At 29.0% G+C, this 21,899-nt stretch overlaps 1 protein-coding gene and 1 long non-coding RNA gene across 2 annotated transcripts; both read right to left on the reverse strand.

Annotated features, from left to right (window-relative positions):
- Positions 1-9,599: 9,599 nt before the first annotated feature.
- LOC133036579 (uncharacterized) lies at positions 9,600-10,892 on the reverse strand. The gene is made up of 3 exons (XR_009687172.1): positions 10,785-10,892; positions 10,619-10,687; positions 9,600-9,893 (listed from the first exon to the last, which is right to left on the reverse strand). It is a non-coding gene; the product is annotated as an uncharacterized LOC133036579 (long non-coding RNA).
- A 3,453-nt stretch (positions 10,893-14,345) lies between these two features.
- Positions 14,346-19,002, reverse strand: LOC115714262 (chaperonin CPN60-2, mitochondrial). Its single transcript, XM_030642895.2, has 18 exons — positions 18,716-19,002; positions 18,565-18,589; positions 18,288-18,419; positions 17,861-18,020; positions 17,445-17,620; positions 17,257-17,352; positions 16,929-17,033; positions 16,691-16,777; positions 16,512-16,601; positions 16,343-16,423; positions 16,176-16,244; positions 16,006-16,083; positions 15,810-15,905; positions 15,609-15,708; positions 15,417-15,520; positions 15,187-15,292; positions 14,768-14,846; positions 14,346-14,684 (listed from the first exon to the last, which is right to left on the reverse strand). The coding sequence occupies exons 1-18, from the start codon at positions 18,751-18,753 to the stop codon at positions 14,591-14,593; spliced, it is 1,716 nt and encodes a 571-aa protein (XP_030498755.1). The 5' UTR covers positions 18,754-19,002; the 3' UTR covers positions 14,346-14,590.
- Positions 19,003-21,899: the final 2,897 nt, after the last annotated feature.

Here is a 21,899-nt window from a genome sequence, read left to right on the forward strand (position 1 = left end):
TTGATTATGATTGGCATTGGAATTCATCACTTCAAGGTTGGAGTCATCAATACCCTCCTTATTGTCCAAACTCACCCCAACCAATTGAAGAAGAGGAGGATATACTATCACTTCCAAAAGAGATTAATCGATTGGCGGACATGGTAAAAGCTCTATGTGATAATTTAATGGCGCAGGATTCAGAGAGTTTTAAGGATAATAACTCAAATAACGAAAGTTATGAGAGTTGTTTGAATATAGTAGAAGCACCATCAAATGAATACATAGAAGAGACTGAGCCTAGAATTGAAGAGAAAGAATCCTTTGAAGTGGTTGAAGATTTGGATACATTGGATGCTTGCTCAACAAATGATGAACTCAATTTGGTGAATGAAGAAACATCCATCCTCAATGATGAAATTATTGAAGATCAAATCACAGTCAAGGATGTGGATGGTCATGAGGAAACTGAACAACCAATTGAGAGGTTATTTGAGAAAAGCAAGAAAGAGGTGCCATTGGTGGTAGAAGAATCACTTGTAGTTGTTAATTTGAGGTTGTCAACACCACTATATTATGAACCACCAATGGACCCTTATTTTCCACTAATGCCGCATTCTCCATATTGTATTCTCTTCGAGTTACCAAAGGCTTCTCCCCAAGCACATCATCCAAAATCTTATGTTGTTGGTGCTGACTATTGTTCAAACTCATTGCTTGCCAAGCTTAAGGCGAGTACAACAATAATTTTCAAGTTGTCTTGCATGACGCTTATTACGGGTGTCAACCGCTTATTGATGTGGTGCGCAGGTAAGTATCTCTCAACCACAATTTTATTTTAACACATTGGGGACAATGTCATATTTAGTTTGGGGGGAGAGATTTAAAAATTTTATTTTCTGCACTTTAATTTTCTGTGTTGGTTTTTTTTTTTTCTGTTTTAGTTAAGGATGGCAATAAGCTAAAAGATAATTGTGTGCTGCTGTTTATTGTAATGTGCTCTGAAATTGCAAAATAACTGTGTGCTTAATTTTGTTAACTCTTTGGATTAGTTTGGATGCTCGTATAACATGTGTAAGAATGCAATTTGATGATCTGTGAAATATGTTATAATTGTTTTACTGTGGTTTGTGGTAAGATTGACTGAATAGCTTAGAACTTGCATGTCTTATTCTTTTGAGGCGAAATCCTTGACAACATTCAATAGGAATATGATTTAGGCATTTGTTGGATAGTTTGAGCCTTTCAAGCCTACCATGAAATGATTATCCTTAGTTAACCCTCTTGAGCCTAAACTTGTTTTATTCTTCACCTGTTGAATCGAAATATGTATCCACACTGTTAAATTTTGTCCTCACTATTTTATCAATGATACCATAAGCTATATAATTAGTTTGGGGGAGCAAAATGCATGGTGTGAGAGAAGATAGAAAAAAAAACGTGCAAGATTGAGAAAAAAAAATATAAGTTGTAAGATCAATATCACTGAAAAAAAAATATTGAAAAAAAATATATATATATGATTCAAGAAAGATAATAAAATTCAGTGATGTTGGGAAAAGAAAAAAAATTCTCAATCTTGGTTAGTTGTGGGAACACTTTGGGAAATTTGAAATTAGAGGAAGCTTGTGGGTTATTTTTGTGCTTATGATATCTTTAGCCAAAATTGTTTTTTTCCTTTTCCAAATATCTAAGCCATACTTTATAAACCTCAAAAAGCCCTATTGATTCTGAAAGGATGTTGTCAACATTAGTGGAGAGAGGTAAGCATGCAAGCATATGAGTTATCGGGTAGTGGAATGGCTGGAAAGAGTAAAACCATTATAACATTGTTTCGATTGTGAAGTCATCTTGTGTTTGTGCAGTATGTGAAAAACTGAGCATCTAAATTAATTATTAGAGTTGGTTGAATTGAAATTCTAGTTTGAGCAGTGGAAGAAAACAGAACATGAGCCAGTAGTATTGTGATTATCTGATAGCGTAGTTAGTGGATTAGTAGTTAGTAGTATTTATCTTACTCGAGAGCGAGTAAGAATCTAGTTTGGGGGAATTTGTTAGGCTAAAATTAGTCTAAGTTTCGGGACGTATTTTCGGTTAGTTTTCACTCTTTGTTTCTAGTTTTAGGACTATTTTACGCTTGATTCTTTTGTGTATTTAAAGAAAGTATTTACAAGAATTGAGGACAAGTGGTGAAAGAATTGAGAAGAAAAACCAAAAAATATGTCGTCGCTAAATCCCGTCGCGACGGACAATATCCGTCGCGACGGATTCAAGAGAGAAGTTCGAGACAAAGTTGCTTAACCCCGTCGCGACGGGGGCATTGCCAGTCGCGACGGGGACCCCAGTGACGGGATTTTTGGGCAGTTTCGTAATTTCACGAATTTTAAAGATGAGAATTGGTTTAAATAGAGGGAGTTCGTGAAAATTAGGGAGTATTCAGGATTAGAACCCTAGAAACAAAGAAGGAGGCTAGAAGAGCGGCTTGTGGCGACCCGGATCAATTGCTTCAACTAGTTCTTTCTCTTCTCTTTAATTTTTCTATGTTCTTTTCTACTTCAATGTTAATTATGGATTTGATTATGAATGTTTTGAACTAAACTCCTATTTAGGGAGAATGATGAATGTTGTTTAAGTTTTTCCTAGTTAATGAATAATTGCCATTCCTCCATCTTGATTGTGAACACTATTCATATTTGTGTTTAATTTCCATGTGCAAGATTGATCACCTTTTACATGTTTTATGATCTCAATTCGAAATCTGAAAAGTGAGAATTGAGAATGCTAAAATTGGATAGTCTAGGTTTTGATGTGAAACGAAAGTATTTACATAGCCTTTGTGACATTTAGATTATTGCTTAATGCTGATTTCATGTTAGTTTAATTAAGAGATTAATTAGAGAGCATGAGATCTAGAACCTAGAAGATCTGAAAAGAGCTAGGTTAATTTATAATCTGTCATTCACTTCAAGAGAAGGATAGCAATTAGACATTAACATTGGTAACTTAACAACAGGATTCGTCTCCCTATTTTCTTATCTTGATTAATATTCACTTGTTTCTTTAAGTTTCTTGAATTTCTTTCTTCCTTTTTCAATCATAAATACTTTTGATTTGCCAAATAGAATTATAAGTATAGTTTAGTAGTAATTAATCCAATTCCCTGTGGTTCGACCTCACTTGCGTGAGTATACTACTTGATTGCGTACACTTGCGTAGTAATTAATAATTTTCGCAACAAATCAAAATTTTAAAAAATTTGAAAACAAAAAAAAAATCACTTTCATAAATTTTTTAAAAAATTTTCTTAATCAATATTTTAGATTTCGATCCCAACCTGAACCTTGGGACCCGAACTCCGACCCTATCCCCATTCCCAGACTCGGATCACAGCCCCAACTCTAGACTCGGACCTGGACCTGACTTAAATAAAATTAAAAATAATAATAAAAATAAAAGTTATAGAATATACTTTTGTTTTCTATTTTTAAAATTAAAAAATAAAAGTACTTATAGAATACATTATTTTTTTTTTAGCATTTAGCATTTTTTCTTATTTTTATTTTGAATAATTTTTATTGGGTCTGATGCGTACATAAATATGTAACATTATTTTGTATATATATATAGCCAAAATACTCATAAATTAATTAATTCTAAAAGAATAAAAATTATTTTGTTAATGACGTTTGGTTGGAAGGAATAAAAATATAGATTTAAAAAAATGAGAATACAAATACGAATGGAATTGAATAAAATTTAGCGTAAAAAGTATTAAAAAAAATTATTAAATTTTTTCTTATTATGAATTGAAATAGTTCCTTCCATTTTAAAATAGAATATTCTATCAAAATAGTAAAAATATTATTCTATTAAAATGACATTTTAATACTTTAATATGTAACCAAACGAAAAAATAAAATAAAAATTATTTTAATTCTATTCTATCTTATTTCATTACCTCTAACTAAACTTTAGTTATTTTAAGAGGAAGACTGTCGTTTACGTATATACGTACGAGTGTGGACTTAATTTGTACATTTGTCTTATTAACACATTTGCTGACGTGGCAGTCAAGTAGCTGATAAAGAAAAATTAGCGCTTTTCAATTAATAGATTAATTGAGATTAATTTTTAACTATTAATTAATTTAATGAATGATTGAATAAAGTACTAATACTCAAAAGAGCATTAAAATAAATTAATAAAATGATTGCTTTAGTTAGATAATGACAATTAACGGTAAACTGTCTACCTACAAATGTAAAGCTATCTACGTTAATTAATTTTTTAAGAAAAACATTGAAACATCATTATCTATTTTTTTTTTATATATATATGTTTATGATAATTTTATTTTAATCAACGAGAATTATTGAAGTGTGTGTTGTTGCTTAAAATAATGGAGTATGTATGTTCGAATAGGACAGTTAAGGATAATAATTAAAAATTAAAATATTATACGTATATTATATATTAATTAGTTAATTAAGTAATTAATTTGCCCATGATCATGATTTCTGTTGCAGGTATCACTATCACCTCAAAATAAATATATATAATAATAACTTAAAATCCTTTTTAATTAAACGGATTATAATACATAAATAAAATGTCATTTAATTAGCTATACTATATCTATATATACATGGTTTAACTCATAATCATATGGGTTTTGTTAACATTAATAATTCTAATTAAGTGAGAAAACTTTTGACTATAGTCAATTAATAGATTATTCTCTATAAAGTATGAACTAATAATATCCATGATTTTTCTATTAAAGGAAAAAGGAGTAATGATAGAAAATTTATTTATTATAAATATACATGTATAGGAGCTTTTTAAGTGGGAGGGTCACTTTTATTCTTTTTAAGTGAGAGTGTCACTTTTGTTCTTACGGTTACCATATGAGTATGAGCGTTTTTTATTTTTTTTGTACTATAAGAAATTACATATATCCCATTTTTTATATAATATTATTGGGTTGAGTTAGATTTAAAGCAGTGTAAATATATTGTCAATGAATTTTATATCAGTCTTATTAAGCGTTGTTACATAATATTGTAGTTGTAATAGATATTTTATCTTCTATTTTTGAGATATTTCAATTTTTGAATATTTTACGGTATCAAAAATAAAATTTAAAATAATTTTACACGTAAAATATAATAAATATGGGTACGTATAATTGAATATTTGAATCTCACTTTCTCTATGGTAAATTATTCAAAAACAATCAAGATGCCTAATATAAATATGATGTACACAATGGTATAAAAATTTAATTTATAATCTTTCAATACACAAAAAAAAAAATAAATAAATAAAGAATGACTCGACTACAAAAGTAAAATTGATCTCCCAACCAAAGAATTTCTCAAAATATATATGGTAGACCCAAACTTGTTAGTACATGACTTTTAATTACAAATATATTTATAACAAACTAAAATATATACACATATATATCTATTTTTCAAATATATATAGGGATACGATTTTGTCATGTGATGTATTTTTACGTAATTCCCATCATATTTAATCGTATAAAAATTTAATTTATAACCTTTCAATACACACACAAAAAAAAAAATGACTCAACGACAAAATCAAAATTGATACTCCCAACCAAAAAATTTCTCAAAATATATCAATCTCAAATACATGTACAAATAACTTCTACATCTAACGACTATCGTACATCACGGAAAAAATCGTCTCCCTATATATATGTTGATCATTTATGAAAGGACAATATTTATAAAAGGACAATATGTAGAGTTTATGAAAGAGTGTGTTGATCAGAATAATCACATGAGTTTGGGAGATTGCCTATTCGGTTTCGGTTAATTGGTGTTCTATCTATTCCCACAAATTGGAACAAAACTATATATGACGTATATAATGATTGAATTTTGAATTTATTTTATTTAACTCATCTTCAATACAATATTAATTAAAAAATTAAGTACGTAAATTTAAAACATAATTATAATATTTTTGTGATACTTTTTTTTTAACAAAGTATAATATTCTTTTACAAGCACACATCATATATTTGTCAGGACCGTTTTTCGTTGCCCGACATCAAAAGTTCTCTCAACCTCTTTTTCCTTTTAAGATCTTTTTAGGTTCATAAGACTTGAAAAAAAAAATTACTAGAAAAACAATTTTTTTTTTTTTTGAAAAGCTAGAAAAACAATTTAAAAAAATTAATTTAATTTTTTTTATTTCTTGAAACCTTAAAGTTAATTTAATAATAAATAAATAAGAAAAATACTAATTACAATTTCCTATTACAATCTTTTAGTCAATTTTCACGTCTGAAATTACATACCAAAATATTTTTTTTAAAATTCTGAATAGTTTACAGTACCGAAAACAGAGTTCCTGATATTCCAGTTTACCACGCGCGTTCAAAAAACTTCAAACGTATTTTCGGCACTGTAAACTATTTAAAAAATTTCAAAAATTTACAGAGATAATGTTATAAGTATAACGAACACTCCCGTACAAAAAAAAAAATTGAAAAAAAAAATCCGATATATATATTTTCAGGCGTAAAAATTAACTCAAATGTTATAACAGAAGGTCGACAGTAGTATTGCTCGTGTATTGTTTTTTTTTTTTTTAAAGAACATATAAATAATTGATCCCTTTAATTAAAGGAAGAGGCACTTTTACGGTTTTGTGTAGTATTTGTTTCATTATTGAGGTCACTGACTTCAAGTACATAAAAATTCTCCACTAAATTTAATGTATGCAGTTTGTTGCACATCTTACGAGTTGTAGACATGTTTAGAGGTACGTCACTTACATTATTACCAATTTACCAAATATGCTAATTCTTTTCAAACCAACAAAAAAATTTATGTTTTATGGAATTTTAATCTTTTTTACAATTTTACTGACTTTTTTTTTCTTCTTACATACCATTGTTTTTACTTTTTAAGTTGTTCTAAAAAAAATTATAATTTTTGAATTAAAAAAATTAAAAAAAAATTATAATTTTAACAGTGTGAAAATATAATATATATATAATCTTGCAGCAACGTAATGTTGTCTTCCTTTTAAAAAATCATAAATTTGTAAAAATGTTAAGAAAGAAAATCTAAAAAAAATGCAATTTTTAGTACTTTATGTAAATTTCTTTAAAATAAATAAATATTTCTTTTTTTATGATAATTATAACAAAGAGATCCTAGAAAAAAAAACAAATCGAGTACAATTAGCTCTCTAAATATAACTACAAATTTTCGACCAATTAATAAAATGCTGAAATGATAATTAAAATCATTTATAGATTCATTATTGAAATGTTGGGAATAGATTTGTTGAAATTTTAAAAATTTAAATTAGGAGTTTATATCGTGTACTCTTCTTCGTGCTTAGTCTCCTATTTTATAAATTTTTTGTACTGTATTCGTTTCGTACCAAAATTTTGTTATGAATGTGGAACACTGACCGTCGAGTTAAAAATTAAAAAATTCATCATTTACTAATCAAATCGATCTTGTTCAACCTTACATAAAAAATATTGATCTTGTTCAACATTTCTTAGGAAAATATATATGTGGAGTAACATAAACCCTGCGTACATTTTATTAATTCCTTCTCTCTTTAGGGTTAGGGTCTTCCTCTTTCCCTCTCCTTAGCTAAGGCACTGGCCTGGTCGTGGAGCTCTCCAGTGTCTTGGTGTGCTGCTCGTGGAGCATTTTCATAAGGTTCCACAATCAAGTATAGGTGTTTCCAACCTTGGGCACTATGTGATTGCCTTTTGTGGGGTCTCCCCTTTGTGTCTAGCTACACATTAAATATTTTTTTAAAAAAAAATAAAAAAGTAGAAGTTGGTAATTCATTCTTGACTTTTTAGCTTAAAGTAAGGTTTTTTAGTCTTTACCACTACATCAAACAATATCTGTTATATTTTTTTATTATTTAATATTTTCTATATACTAATAATTTGGTTTCTTCACAATTTCAAGACCTGGAGCGTTCGAGGGCTCGAGACGCATGCTTGACTCGCCTACCTTTAGGGCCAATCTCATTTTCCATAATCTTCTTACCCTTCTTTATCTCAGCATGGGGTGTCATTATACTTGATCATCTCTTTATAAGATTTGTGCGGCTTTATTTCAGTTTTATAGCTGGTAAGATATTAAGATTGTCATTTTTTTCCTATTGAATGTTATTAAATTATTATTTCTCATTTTCTTTTGTCTCTTTTTAAAAAAACAAAAACAAAAAGGGCAAAATAACATAAAACTGCCACTTGTATTATATATTGCATCATTATTACATTACGTACATGCATTATTGATATATATGTATAAATATTTGTCATAATTATGCAGAAGCATATTATTATAATATGTAATTTGTTTTATTTTTTGAAAGATATATATAGTGATTTATAAGTATATTAAATTATTTAGTTATTATTTAATGGCTTTAAGTTAATATATCTACAATAATAAAAAATGCTTAGGTATAATAAATGTTGGATGAGTAGTAGTAGCTGTCAGGTATGAAATATAAAAAGGATAATAAAACTATTAAGAATAGAACTATAAATTGTGTGTAGAAATTAACAAAATACACACATATATAAATATATATATTATAGGGACACGATTTTATCCTGTGATGCACAACAACCGTTAGATGGGAGAGTTCTTTGATCTGATGGCTGGGATTGATCTAGGAGTAATTAGGGTTAAAAAATGATAACGTGCACTAAGACCCATCTAATGTACCTTGAAACTCATCTAATACCACGGAATACATTCCGTGAAAATACATACAAGATAAAATCGTGTCCCTATGTATAGAGCATTGTTATTAGTTACTAGTACAGTAGAACTTCTATCCAAGAATACACTTGGGACCAAGAAAATAATATTCTAATTGAGAGGTTATAACTAAATAGAGTTACACTTAAAAAAAAATCAAAATATCAAAAAATATTAATGTAACAAAAATACCAATAAACAATTCTTAATACTATATTATATTAAAATTATTTTCGAGTATATATAATATTTATACATGTACTATAATTTGAAATAAAATTATTAATTCTACATAAATAAATTTATAAAATATATGTATATATTTTTTTAAGATGTAATTATTCTTATATAGAGGTATATTTTATTAATACGGGACTTAAAAAATGTATAACTAATTACAATATAGAGGTTATTCTTATTTATAATTGACCCAAATTGGGACTTCATTTTTTTATAACAAATTAGAGGTTATTCTTGAATGGAGGTTCTATTGTAGTACCTAACACTTTCTCGACATGTAGTAATACACTACAACAAATATAAGAATTAGAGGCGGAAGGGTCCGCCGGTAATAATTGAAAAATCCGCCGGTAAAGATCTTTAGAGGCGGGTTCCGCCGGTAATAATCCGCCGGTAATAAAGGGTCGCTATTAACAATAATTAGCGGCGGACTAACAGTACCCCGCCGCTATTAATAGTGTCAGATTCGTAATCTGACACTATTATTAGCGGCGGACCACTCCGCCTCTAATACTTTTAAATTTATTTTTTAATATAAATTAATATTAAATAAATTTAAAATAAAAAACATTAAATAATAAAAATATATTAAAAACCAATTATCTAATTTAAATATAAATCAAATTTAAAATTAATATATAATTACAATATCCATTAAACAAACTAACTAATACTCATACTATCCAACTAAATAATTACATTAACTAAGTTTACAAAATGCATAAACTAATCATTAATGTTGTTCATCATCACTTCAAAACAATAAAGGTCAATTTGGTGAAGCTCTTCATCTACCGTGCCATGCGAAGATCACCTAAGCGGTCTATCTTAAAATTGATTCCGAAATTGTTGGCGTATGAGGATAAGTAAAAATTGTTACTCCTGTTGTTGCGATGAACCAATAACTTCACAATTATTATTAAGTACTTAAATTAAATAATTATAAGATTATATCACAATTTAATCAAAATATTATTCTTGTTTAAATAACTTATTTAATGAAAAAATTATATTAAATAAATACACACTATGAAATAAGTAAAATTTAAATACATACTCATTTAAAAAAAAATAAACAAATAAATACACACAAAGATATTAAAATATTACATCAACTCAAGTATTATTTTCTTTTACTAATATAAATATACATAAGCACTTATTTAGGCTATTGAAAAACACAATAATTTCACAAATAAAAAATTGTAATAACATAATACTTATTCAAAGCTATAATATATTCTAATTGTATTTTCTGACCAAAAAAAAATACATATACATAATAATATATATATATATATATTATATATATTAAAAAAGTATAAATATATAAAATATGTATAACTTTTAAATTACTGTATAATTTTTTTTTTTGAAATATACAAATATATACACTTTTAATCAATACATACACTCCTTTTCAAAAAAAAAAAAAATCAATACATTCACATAATTTATATTTAATCAGAAAAATATACACCTCAATAAATTAATATATATCAGTTTTCTAAAAAACAATTATATATATACCCATCTTCACATATATACCTCATTTATTAATAAATTTTTTTAAAAATAATTAAAAATAAATTAGAGAAGAAACTGACCCAAAAATAATGGTTTCCTTTTGATTTCCTTTGTCGCAGTGCTCTAGCATTTCCACAGAGAAAAAATAACTAAAAAGAGAGAAAGAGAGACCCATTTTTAAATATATAATTAAATATTTCTCAAGTAAATATTCAAAAAAAAAAATATATCAGAGATCATACTCACCCATTAGAGGAGACTATCATTAATTTGGTGAGATGTAGGGGTGGATTTAAAGGAGCAAGAGGAGAGGAATTGATGGTGGTAAGGGCGGAGACGAAGAGACGAAGAGAGAGAGAGAGAGAGAGAGAGAGAGAGAAATAGAAATTAATGAAGAGTAAAGATGAAGATGATATATATATAAAATTATTAGGGGCGGAGATCCGCCGGTAATAATAGGATCCGCCGGTAATAATAAAAGTATAATATTTAAAATATTATTTAATATTATTAGCGGCGGACTTCCGCCGGTAATAGTCCGCCGCTAATAAATTTGAAATTTAATACCGGGAGAATTCCCGCACAAACTAATTCTTTCAATATTATTTTATTTTTTAAAAAAATAAACCCTACTATTAGCGGCGGATTTAGTCCGCCCCTAATAATTCCGCCGGTAATGTAACATTTTCTTGTAGTGATACTTTCTAAAAGTTATTATATTAAATTATATGAGATCTGATACTTAGTTAAACCAATAACGATATTAACATATAAGAAGATACTAGTAGGCAGTAAGCACCACTAGTACCATTTAGTATTTCTCTTATAATATTGGAATTTTATTACTTGAGACTAACAATGGTAGAATCATGAATGTTTGCGTGATGGTTCGATTTCCAACCAATAAAAAATTCTATGACACAATTACTACTACTACTCATCATCATCATCATCATGAATTAATGATCTGGATAAAAATGCACGTTTATTTTAATTTAATATTTGAAAGGAAAAAAACGAAATTATTGGTCCAACAATGTGTAATTAGCTAGTAATCACTGTAATTAATAATTAGTTAATTAAGTTTCATGACTATAGAGACTGGCCGCTCTCATATACAATATCATGAAATACTGTTTGAATTGGTGCCAAACCCTAATAAGTTATTAGATAGCGTTTGATTAGAAGGAATGAAATGGAGCAGTATAAAAAAGAAATAACTTTATTCTATTTCTTTATTTGATTTTATTTTAAAAAGTATTAAATTGTCATTATTGTTCTAGTTATGTTTTCATTTCTTTTAACCAAATGTCACTTAATAGGATGTTTGCTATGTGAATTTGAGTTGGAAAGAGTATACTTGAATCGGGAGTAAACCATAGAGAGAATATGAAATTCATGCTTTTAAGGAAATTAATATTACAATTATTTTAATTTAAAATATAATGTGGAGATTGTTATTTTTATGGATGTTTGCTTTAGAGTTGCTTTAAAGTGAATCCACATTAAGGGGTGTGGACGTGGCATGCAGGCAGTGACGGACCCAAAATTTTTACTTTGTGAGCTTATTTATTATTAAAAAATATTTATATATATTATAATCACTCTAACTAGATTTATTTTTATGAGGATTTTTTTATTATTTTGGTCTATAATTATCAAATTAAAAAAATTACATTTAATTTTTTAAAAGACAATATTTTTATTAGTAAAAATTACATTGTTACTTATGGGTCCGTCCCTGCATGCAGGGATGGTGCCACATCAGCTTGTTTAAGGACAATTTTGGTTCCATTAGTGAAAGAAGAGGACCCATTTCATGTTCCTCCTATCCTCTCTCTCTCTCCACTACTTTGCTTTTAATAAGTACTTACCCCATTGGACACTCTCATCTCATCTTCATACAATATGTTGGTTTTGGCCTTTGAATGTAGTCTTGTTCCATTTCTTCATTTAAGTATTTTTCATATTTTTAAATAAACATGTTTCCCCCAAAAAATATATATTATAATCATTTTGACATTTAATTATACTCCATATTCTGTCTTGAGACACATTAAAAAAAAAATCACCTATTACTCGATTTTTTTATATTTAATTTTACACAAAATTACAAAATAATATAATTGTATATATTCATCAAGTAGCACAACTTGGTCACCGTTCCAAAAAAAAAAAAAAAACAGAAGAACAAGTAGCACAACTATATCTAAATATATATTACAAATTATGAAATACTCATATTTGTGTATGTTCTTAATCTAGAGTCCTATTAGTGTGTCACTATATTTCATTTTTATTTCGTGTCTAATTTAAGAATTTCTTGGCTGGCTTTTGAAAAACTAAGTTTAATTTTACACGAGCTATATATTTTATATTTTTGGACGTATTTAAAAAGTCACGGTTTAATCAAATTTGTGTGTAATTAAAAATAATTATACAATTTAACATATTTGTCTGACTATGTAATTACACTGTAACTGTGCAATTGAAAATAATTGAAGGATTACAATGTTCATGACCCTTCATGAGAATTGAGTATAATTACATTGTGTAATTATTATAAAAAAAAAATTTCCTATATAATTACTAATTATTCTACTAAATAAGATATTAGTAATTCATATATAATTATTACATTTCTAAAGACACCTTATATTTTAAAATAAAATGTAATTACTAAACACTGTAATTACCACCCTAATTCTTAATTCTTACATAATTTCTTCCAAACATATTAACTTTTAAAAGTCTTTCAAAAGAAGATACTTTTATTCTTTAAGGCCTCAGCCATTATTTTTGTAAAATTATTGTAGTTTTACAACAATATATTTTTGAGAAGTTCAAAGTCTAAAACCCAAATTCAAAGTTTAATCAACTAGACTTTGAAAGTTAAAAGTTGCAGTAAAAATTTAGCAAAATAAATTATTAAAATATTTTGAAGGAGAACTCGAAATACCTAAGCTCAACAAAATGGAAATACTATTGGCATTTGATTCATAATTATGCCCATTTGATATATCATTTTGTACACTTGATACATTACTAGACCATAAAGCTAATTGGTTTAAAAAAGAAAAGTCATACAATTAACTACCTAAATATATGCATAATTATATTGTATTTGTTTGTACCAACCCCTACCCATTATTTTATTATTTAATCCAAACACAATCATATAAAACTTTCATTGTTATTTTGTTACTCTTTCTCCAATTATTTCCCATAATAGTAACGTTTGACTTAAGACCTTATGTTATAAACAATATGGGCACCAATAATTTTTTTTTAATATAAAATTTAGGGTACAATGAAACATGATCTAATTTAGATTGCTTTCAAACTTTAGATATATTCTATTCTATTCTAAATTTTAATAATTGTCGAGATCTTAAAAAATTAGGTTTCAATCATTTCCTAATAAATAATATAGAAAATTATTAGCCTATTTAATTACTGTCTTATGTTTAATTAAAGAGAAATAGATAAGATTTAAAATTCAATAACAAGAATTATAATAATTATTTAAGTAATTTTTATGATTTTTCACGTGTCAACCATAGCATTATTTTGTTAGTTGAACTAAAAATGTCTAATCATTAGACAAGTCTTTTAAATTAAATTAATTGAATTGAAAAGCAACTTCACCTAATAATAATATTATCACATACTATTATTTTCTCCAATATCCAATCCAAACAATTTCCAATTAATAAATTCAGTCATTTCTATATTTATTATTATTTGATTAAAATAAAATAAAATAAAAAACTCAACTAAAAAAGATTAAATGAATAAAAGTTCATATTTTAGCAGACACTATAGTTGGTGTAGCAAATTTCATAATAAACTCAAAAATTGGTATAAATAGTGAAACAAAAATCAGAGTAAGATTTAAAGAATAAAGAGTTTTCTATCTCAACTTTCTGGTTTTTGTGTAAAATTCTCTTCTAAGTTCTAGCAATTTCTTTATTTTATTTTTATATTTGATCCTTGTTCTCTTGCCAAATCCTACTTTTGAAGAAAAAAATGTATAGATGACAAAATCAACATCAGTAGTCCATGCCTGGTGACATTGCAGATGGTTCCTCATCCTTGGGAAGTTCCACAACAACAGCTTCCGTGGTAGTTAACAACGACGCAACACTACATAACAACCGAAAATAAAAACGTTAAGCTTGAATTTTTCGATTTTTAGGAAGAAAACTAATAATGTCGTGTGAGTTTACCTTGCAGCATCAACCAACGCCGTCCTAATGACTTTCAATGGATCGATGATTCCCGCCTTTATCATGTCCACGTATTCACCTGAATGATGCAGAGAAAAGAATAAATGTTCTTGTCTATAATAATAAAGGCGGGATTACATCACTTTTGTCCGTACTGGTAGAGACGTTTCTAGAATTTATCTCAATTTTTCTTATATATGACTGTGTATGTTATAGTTATAGTAGACATAGTAGACACTCCACCTGTTTTCGAAAAATTTAAAATAATTTTTAGTGTCAAAAACAAAGTTCAAACTTTCAACCGAATGCTTACTATAGCTATAATGTAGACCGACATAAAAAAATGAGTTATAATTTCTTCAAATGTCGAAAACATAGATGTCTCGTCAAATACTTTTGGTAATGAGTTGAAGACAAACCTTTTGCTGCATCATATCCGAGGTCAAGATTGTCTTGCTCCAAAAGCCTAGCAACGATAACTTCCCCCTCTACTCCGGCATTAGAAGCAATTGTACTTACCGGCATCTGTCAAAATCATCGAGTAAAGTATTGATGGACAGATTAAGATTTAGGCCTAATAGTGAGGAAATAAATGTCTTTTTTGAAAGTAACCGAAGAAAATGAGCAGGAAAAAGAAAATGTTGGGAACCTTAAGTGCATTTTGAATGATCTGAACACCAATCTTTTGGTCGAAATTTGCAGTCTGCAACTTCGAAAGCTCCTTTGAAGCATATAAAAGGGCAACACCACCACCTATAAGTGTATGAACTTATTAATTTACCGATAAATGATTTCGGTCTTACAAGGTTAAACCAATGGCACTTTTAAACGAGAAATGTACCGGGCACAATTCCTTCCTCCACGGCAGCCTTGGTAGCGTTTAAAGCATCGGTGACTCTGTCCTTCTTCTCGCTAACTTCTGTTTCACTAGCTCCACCAATCTAAATGAAATAGCATATTGTATACGAGTTGATCAAACCTGGCCCGATTAACAAAACGAATTATGATAGAAAACTTCATTTGTAGAGAAAAAAAGTCAAACCTTTAAGACAGCAACACCACCGGAAAGCTTTGCAAGCCGCTCTTGTAACTTTTCTGTATCGTAATCTGAAGTGCTCGATTCAATTGATGACCTCAGCTACAAAGTTCATGATTTACATCAGTTAATAATAAAAAAACCAACATGTTTAAATAACACGAACAATAAAAGCAATTACAACAAAGAAAACTGTATAGACCTGTTCACATCTTTCTTCAATTGCTTTCTTGTCACCAGCACCATCAAGAATGACGCTATCATCCTTTGATACCGTAATCTACAAAGGCAGAAACTCGGTCATTAATCGAAACTAAAAGTTTACTTTGCGGTTAGCACGCAAGAAAAATGTTTGATGTTATTTTATCTCACCTTTTTGCATGTACCGAGCACTTCTGGTCCGACTTTTTCAAGATCCATACCGAGCTCCTCAGTTATGACCTGTATTTTATATAAATGGAGAGAAAATGTTTCAATTGTTTCTTTATCACCTAGTAATTCCATACTTCAAGAGAAAAAAGTTTTAAAGAGCGGCGCACCTCCCCTCCTGTAAGAACAGCAAGATCTCGTAAATTGGCCTTCCTGCTTTCTCCGAAACCAGGGGCTTTAATGGCACAAACCTTGACCAACCAACACAACATAGAATGTATAATGTCAATATCTTACACGGGAAGAAATAAGATTGCCGAAGAAAAGATTAAAACTTACCTTGATTCCAGCTCGGAGCTTGTTTATGATGAGGGTAGCGAGCGCTTCACTTTCTACATCTTCAGCAACAATAAGTAGAGACCTTTGATTCTGAGAATTCACAACAAATCAGTTGGCAATCAAAAGAACACATTTTAATCAAATTCTATAAACCCCGAAAACAAGTAATTATAAATTACCTTCAAAGCCAACTCTAGTATCTTCACTATGGCATTCAGATTAGAGATTTTCTTCTCATGGATTAAGATAAGTGGATTTTCCAATTCCTGTTATAAATAATAACAAGACCTGTTAATATCCGAAATGAGGCATGTTTTCTTAGGAAAAAAAAACAGGTAAAAGGGTACAAACAGTACAAAGATCCAAGAAGGATGAGCATATGAAGAAACTAGCGATTAACGGGAAATATATTCTTACACATTTTTGGTTTTTCTGATTGGTGATGAAGAAAGGGGAAATATAGCCCCTGTCCAACTTCATTCCTTCAACCACCTCTAATTCATTTTCCAAAGTTTTCCCATCCTAAAAGAGATAAACAGGGTAAGATTTCAGAGAATCAAACACAATGACAACATGTACAACAAATGACATATCACAATCCTCTTCACAAGAAAATAAAAATAAAATCTGGAATGTATGCTCAACACAGCAGTGAACTAAGCCGAGTAAAATGTTTTATTTACAGTCGGGGATAATAAAACCACTCAACATTACATGAAAAAATAGAGAAGTCCAAATAACTTACTGCAATGGTGATGACACCCTCCTTGCCAACTTTCTCCATGGCTTTTGCTATTAGCTCACCAATTTCCCTTTCCCCATTAGCTGATATTGTTCCAACCTTCCAGGAAAATTATCATACAACAATGTCAGTTAAAACTATATTTCCATCTCTTAACTAGTTTTAAACCAAATTAGAGCTTTTAAACCCACCTGTGCTATTTCTTCCGATGTACTGATCATTCTTGCCCTGCTCTTCAAGTTTGTTACGACAGCATCAACTGCCATTGTAATCCCACGCCTTAAATCCATAGCATTCATCCCTGCAGCTACTGACTTGCAGCCTTCCTTAAATATTGCACGAGTGAGAACTGTTGCACACGTAGTACCTGCAAATAATTACACAGACCTCACATCAGTAAGAAAGCTCACACCAATTAATACACATAAAGAATCCCATCTTCTGATAACAACCATTTGACCACAATATCATCCAAAATAAGAGCTGAATGTTTTATAAATAAAAAATGATAAGAACATTACACCAAATACTGAACTAAAACATCCCACTCAACCACCAAAATCAAACTAATAGTAATTTAGTTTAATACTTCACGACAAACACCTACCATCTCCGGCCACATCGTTGGTAGCATTTGCCACTTGTTTTACAAGACTAGCACCGACATTCTTTACTCTATCCTTGAATTCAATACTTTTTGCCACAGTAACACCATCTTTAGTAACTTTAGGGGCACCATAACTTTGCTCAATGACAACATTGCGACCCTGCAAAGGAGAAATGAAATTGAAAACCATAGCCACAAGTTGATCACCTAATCAAACCAAATACCAAAAATCTCTCCAAACTTTGTGGGGAAAACAAAAGAAAGCAACACTATAATTCATGTCAAATTAACCATCTACCACAAACTAAACTTCCAATCAGACAATTGCATTGTGATCAAATCCATATAACAACAAAACTGATTGTGAAAATACTACACTAACGAATCAGTCAAATAACTCGTAACTAATAATACTAAAGCCACTCACTTTAGGTCCCATTGTCACTTTCACAGCATCAGCGAGCTCTTCAACACCCCTAAGCATCAAGGCACGGGCTTGACCCCCGAATTTAACGTCTTTTGCTGCATAGTTCCTCGTCCAACTCAATCTACTACCAATCTAAATCCAATGGGAAACAAAATAAACATATTTGAATTTGCATTTGCATCATCAAAAACCCAAACTTCACATCCAAATACAGTCATATATATACACACATTTAGAAATTAAACGACCTAGAAAACTAAAGAATAGTCAACAATACCTGCTGAGTGCCATTCTTAGTCAACCTACGTACCCCAAACAAAGAAAACACAATGAGAAAAATACCCAGATGAGAAAACATCAAAATGAGAAATACCCAGATGAAAAAAAGGCCAAAAGAAACTAAATTTAGCAGTAATTAAAGTAAAAACCTGGCTTTGGAGACGAGGGTAGTGGCGAACCGGTGCATGGTGATCACTTAGCAGAGTAGGGAGGTATAAAGTTTAGAGTTTCGACAAAGGAAAAATGGGAAAGAACGAAAAATACAGATGCAGAGAAGGGAAGGGAAGGGCAATCTTTCTTTCTTCACGTTTTTAGGGTTTAAGGGTTTAATGTTGTTGGAGGAGGCTTAACCGGCCGAGACCAAGTACGGTAACGATGCAGAAATGTTGAAGGAGAAGATTCATCTACACATTTGGGCCTTTTCTTGGATCTGGGCCTAGTGACCATGTTAGAGAAAAAATTGAGTAAATTACATTCTATACCCTTTTTATATTGTCCTCTTTTATTTTTACCTTCTTTTTTAAAATTTATCATTTTTACCTCTTTTTTTTAAACATTATACCAATTTTGTCCATGTCACTTCAAGATACTCTTTATGTGATTCTCTTATGTAAGGGTATTTTGGGTACAATACATATAAAAAGAGGTATGTTTCAAATAAATATAAAATTAAAAGTAAATTTGATTAATTGATGAATAAAAGAGGCATTTTTCAACTTACCTCGTATGAGTTTTCAAAAATATAATTTTTTTCGAAAAAGTTATTTTATGGGAAAATTTAAAAAAAAAGTTAAAAAATATAAAGAAAACAGTATAAGATAACTGGTTATCCTTCTTATGGTTACGGGTTACCGTACATGGTTACCTTACTTAGTTTCTTAATATTTTTCAATTTTTTCTTCAATTTTTCTCATAAAATAATTTTTTTGGAAAAAAAAAATCCATATTTTTGCACAGATTTTATAAAAACCCCTAAAATTTGTAATTTCATGTTTTTTTTCCTTACATTTTATGGATTATGTTTTACTATTTTATAGAATTTTTTTTAATTTAAATTTATGCAGAGACTTGTGAAAGCAACATGAAAAAAAAAATAAGGTGTAAATAATATAGCACAAATATAAAGTGCCATGCAAATAACATAGTATAATGTTATTATACGTAAAATGTAGGAGAATTACATCATATACTAATTTTTTAACTTTTTTTTAAAAAAAAACTTACGGTTTGGGTTTTTAAAGTGGTTGCAGCGCTAGTTGCAATAGGAGTTTCTATACGATTTTTTATTACAATTTAAGTTACATCGCTAATTGTAATAGGAGTTTCTAGGTAGAATTTCGTAAAAATGTAAAAAAAAAAAAAAAAAAAAAAAAAAAAAAAACTGTTTTAAATTGTAAAAATGAAAAAGTCCGTAAAAAGTAATAGTTCGTATTTTTTGAAAGAAGAGTTTTTTTTTTTTTTTGAAAAGCATTGAAATGACGATTTTAAATCCGTAAAATTGTTATAAAAAAAATTTCATATCCGCATTTATGTAATTTTCTTTGTATATTTTTCCCATGTTAAGGTGACCTTTCTTACAAAATATATTTGAAAAAATTAGTGAAAATTACCCTACATATATGATATATGAGTTCTTCTTTTTTAGCAATTTACATTTGTTATTATTGTTTCTGTACATGAATTTCAATTGAATTGTAAAAAAAAAATTATATATGGTTTTAGTACATCTTATTTGGTCCCCGCATGTAATTTATATGTGAGTAATAATGATTTGTTTTTTAATAATCAAACTGAAAGAAACTTATCTTTTATTCTATTTTTATTTATATTACTTCTAGTCTTCTTTAATGTTGTAAATAAATATGAGTGAGGTTTTTTTCACACGATACGAAACTAGCACGAATTGAGAGACACAAGCACGGTCAGCACAAAAAAATATGTGCTTAATTAGGCATAACACAACACGACATATATAATAAAATATGAGCTTAGGCACGATACGATACAAAAAATATGAGTTTAAGCACGACACGATACGACACACCCAAAAGTACGATACGTAAGAACGAATAGATTAATTCAAAAACATGACACATTAAAAGGCTTAATAATTGAATAATAATAACAATGATAAATATTTATTTATCAATTAAAATGATAGTAATATTTAAATTATAATACTTATGAGTGTGTACGACTATTATTGAAAAAAGATATAAAAGTTAATATACCAGAATTAAAAAATAAAGCTGGAACGAATTACCGAATGATGATTCTGGCTGGGTCACAGACTATGTCCCTCTCTTTAACATGTTTCTCGGCCCTACTCGAAGTGTGCACGACAGTCTATTAACCAAAGCGTCCCCAAAATAAAACAACATCTGTATACGATTTGTTCTGTACCGAACGATATCGCTTTGTAACACGTAAAAAATGTTTGCTTTGAGAAATTGTATAGATTTTGAAGAGAAATGAATGTTTTGGGTTGAAGAGGTGTATTCTTCTATTCTGTTGTTCTGATACGACTTATATAAAAAGTCGATCCAAAATAAAACAGTAATGTGATCGCTTTTACTGCTTCATAATAACATCATAAAAATAATTAATTAATAAATAAAAATATTTATTTAATTAAATATTTTTTTTGTAAAAAATAAAGTGACATCACAACCAACCCACCAGCTAAGCTCAGCTCGGCACGGTCAGACAGCGGCGATGGCATGTGTGATGGTCCGGTGTGTGAGTCCTCACCGATGCACACAAAACTGAATAACCCTTAGGGTCCGAACTCAAATCTCAAGATTACACTTTATATACACTTTCAAGGAAGTGTACATTTCTATCACAACTCAAAACACTATCACACACTCCATTTTTTATATATTTTTGTAAACTTTTAAGTAAGTTCCAACAAAAATAATTGAAACCATAAAATTCACTTATATTTTAGTATTTTAGCTCATCAATTATAATTGAAATACGAATAAAATACGACACAAATTTGAGCACGGCACGAAATTACTGGACTTACAAATCATGCGAGCCTACCTTATAAAATTATTGCACAACACAATACCGCCTATATTTTTTATGGCACAACACGACATGAACCATATTTTTTTATGGCCTAATACAATACAACTTGTATTTTAAAAAGCTCGAAAAATATAAGCCAAGCTAGTACAACTCACATGTATTTACAGCTATGGCTACAAAAAGAAAATCACCAAGATACGTACACAGAGCAACGGTGATCTAGTTTGAGAAGATTTCCTAGGTATGTGGTGAGACATGAACTGCTCACATGCATTATTGCTACTATAACACACACAA

This window comes from Cannabis sativa, chromosome 4, assembly GCF_029168945.1.
Source record: "Cannabis sativa cultivar Pink pepper isolate KNU-18-1 chromosome 4, ASM2916894v1, whole genome shotgun sequence".
Classification (NCBI taxonomy): domain Eukaryota; kingdom Viridiplantae; phylum Streptophyta; class Magnoliopsida; order Rosales; family Cannabaceae; genus Cannabis; species Cannabis sativa.